The sequence below is a fragment of the Durio zibethinus genome, chromosome 1 (assembly GCF_047325235.1).
Source record: "Durio zibethinus cultivar Kanyao isolate XHJ-2024 chromosome 1, ASM4732523v1, whole genome shotgun sequence".
Taxonomy (NCBI): domain Eukaryota; kingdom Viridiplantae; phylum Streptophyta; class Magnoliopsida; order Malvales; family Malvaceae; genus Durio; species Durio zibethinus.
In genome coordinates, this window is record NC_143162.1 from 33,096,939 (window position 1) to 33,099,157 (window position 2,219).

General features: G+C 33.7%; 1 protein-coding gene across 1 annotated transcript; it reads left to right on the top strand.

The window, feature by feature from the left end:
* The first annotated feature begins 473 nt into the window (after positions 1 to 473).
* Positions 474 to 1,249, top strand: LOC149520554 (uncharacterized). The gene is made up of 2 exons (XM_089765224.1): positions 474 to 706; positions 808 to 1,249. Exons 1-2 carry the CDS (start codon positions 563 to 565, stop codon positions 1,009 to 1,011), a joined length of 348 nt encoding a protein of 115 aa, XP_089621350.1. The 5' UTR covers positions 474 to 562; the 3' UTR covers positions 1,012 to 1,249.
* The last annotated feature ends 970 nt before the right edge of the window (positions 1,250 to 2,219 follow it).

Consider the following 2,219-nt stretch of genomic DNA (forward strand, 5'->3'; position numbering starts at 1 on the left):
AATAATATTATAATAATAAATATAAATATATATAAAAAAACTATTTTTCTTTTTTCTATTGTTTTAAATATTTTTATAAAAAAATTTATAATCTAAAAATTTTAAAAATCATACATTTTGATCAAATAATTAATAAAAAATGCAAAACTCATAACATAACATGAAAAAATAACAAAAAAAAAATATAATCATAATATACGAAATATTACATATTTTTAATTTAATATTTATATAATATTTTTATTTATTTTATTTTTATTATTTTTATATTAAAATAATTAATCTACCCCAGCTTAGTGGGAGGCTAATTCTAGTTCATATATTAAATCATCGGTAAAAGTAGTAAAATCAAATAGCATTAGCAACAGTTAGACAACTAGAATAAAACGAGTGATACAGGCTGAGCAAAGTCGAGTGGCGGGCCCACATGCACAAGTCTAAGCCGTTGAAAAAACAAATTTTAAACATTCGGCTTTCCCCTCGCTATTCTCGCGGGAACTATTTAAGATCAAAGTTCAAATTTCAAAAGCGGCTTTCATTTATACAGAGAGAGAGAGAGGGAATGGAGGGAACCGAAGGGGAAGCCAGAGACGAGGATCGAAAATTGCAGATCGCAATTCACTGTGCCAAAGCTGCGCTTGTGCTTTCTTCACTGAAATCAACCGTGAGTCGCGTCTTCGAAGCTGCAAACAACGACGAATCTAAGGTTAATAATTTTTGTTGCTCTTTTATTTTGCTCGAATTTGTGTTTGATATGGTTCAGATCCTCATTTTTTTTTGTTTTTGCTTTTTTTTTACTCGGCGCAGGAAAAGGAGAAGATGAGGAGAGAAATTCAAAATCTGAGGGTGGAGTTAGTGAAGGAGCGATTGAAGATCAAGAAAATCAAGCTCTGTGGACTGACGGAGCTGATTCTTCATGTCATCTTGGTTTTGTTGATTTCCAGTTTCCTTATGAAGCAAGCATTTGATTTCTTTCTGTTTGATAATGAATCTTCCTTCTGTAATCACTGAACTAGCTGTTGCATAAATTTTTTCAAATATCTTCGGTCATTTAGGATATGAATTTACGAACAGTATTGTGTCCATTTTGATTTTGAAGAAAAACCATTGTTAATCTGTTTAGTTGTTTGTGTGAGATCAATTTACCAAACATATTTACTCATTATTAATCTGTTTTTTTTTTTTTGTCTGTTGGGACATTTTGATTTTGTGCTACGATAATTGCTAATTTCATCAAGTTCATTCATGTACCGCCAACATAGAAGATTACATTTCGTTCTGCTTGGTTACTTTCCTCTTTTTTTTTCTCAGTTGTAGATGCATTTTTTTTTTTTTATAAAAAGACCAGCTTGAGATAGTGGAAGAGAATTAGATACTTAAGTTTGAATCCCATACTTACTAGATGCAGTATTACATGAATCAATTAGGCTAAACCTGGGGTTTAAAAGCTTTTAGGGTCATACATTGAAGTTACTCTGGCAGTAGCCATGATAATAATACTAAATAGTAATATAACGACAGCTTAGCCAGTTGATGATCAGATTGATCCTCGTGTACCAGCTTTAGGGGTTGCGATTTGAGTATCCGTTTACCTCAATAATTAAATGAGTGAATAATCCATCAGCAAAGCAGTATTTAAACAATAATAACAATTATTATGCGAATTAATCCAGTTGAAGCTGCAATTTTGTTTCTGCCATTGGGCAGTGTTTAATTCTGGAATCCGGATATGCACCAACAATTTATGGCAGAATGAGTTTATTAAGTTTCAATTTAAATGCATCCAACCGGACAGGATCCGGATGGTTTGAATGCGACGTTCTATCAGAGTTGATAGAACAATTGGATTTGGATGAGGCTTTCTTGTTCTTATGGATGGCTGCTTGGTCAACTTTGGGACAATAGAAACAAGTTTCTTGTGTGGTGGAACTTGTAAAGTAGTATTGAAGTGAATGGTGGATGCAGCGGTATTTCATTCCCTGGACGTGGTGGGAATAGGAGTTGTTCTTATTTGAGAGGGACTCCATTCCTGCCAGGATGGTGGGTGGTGAGTAAGAAAATTGCTACAAACCCATTGATTGCAGAGGCTTCAACTATGCTAGTGGTTCTACAACCTGCTTCGTAATAAGGGTTCTGATAATCTCATCCTGCAAGAGGATTCAAGTTATACAGGTGGTTCAGCATCACAATACTTTGCGTCGGAATTATGGAGTGACATT

Excerpts from the sequence above, each read along its gene's own strand:
- LOC149520554 (XM_089765224.1), top strand. The coding sequence starts at position 563 with ATGGAGGGAACCGAAGGGGAAGCCAGAGACGAGGATCGAAAATTGCAG. Across the intron at positions 707-807 it reads CAAACAACGACGAATCTAAG|GAAAAGGAGAAGATGAGGAG; the intron begins GTTAATAATTTT and ends TACTCGGCGCAG.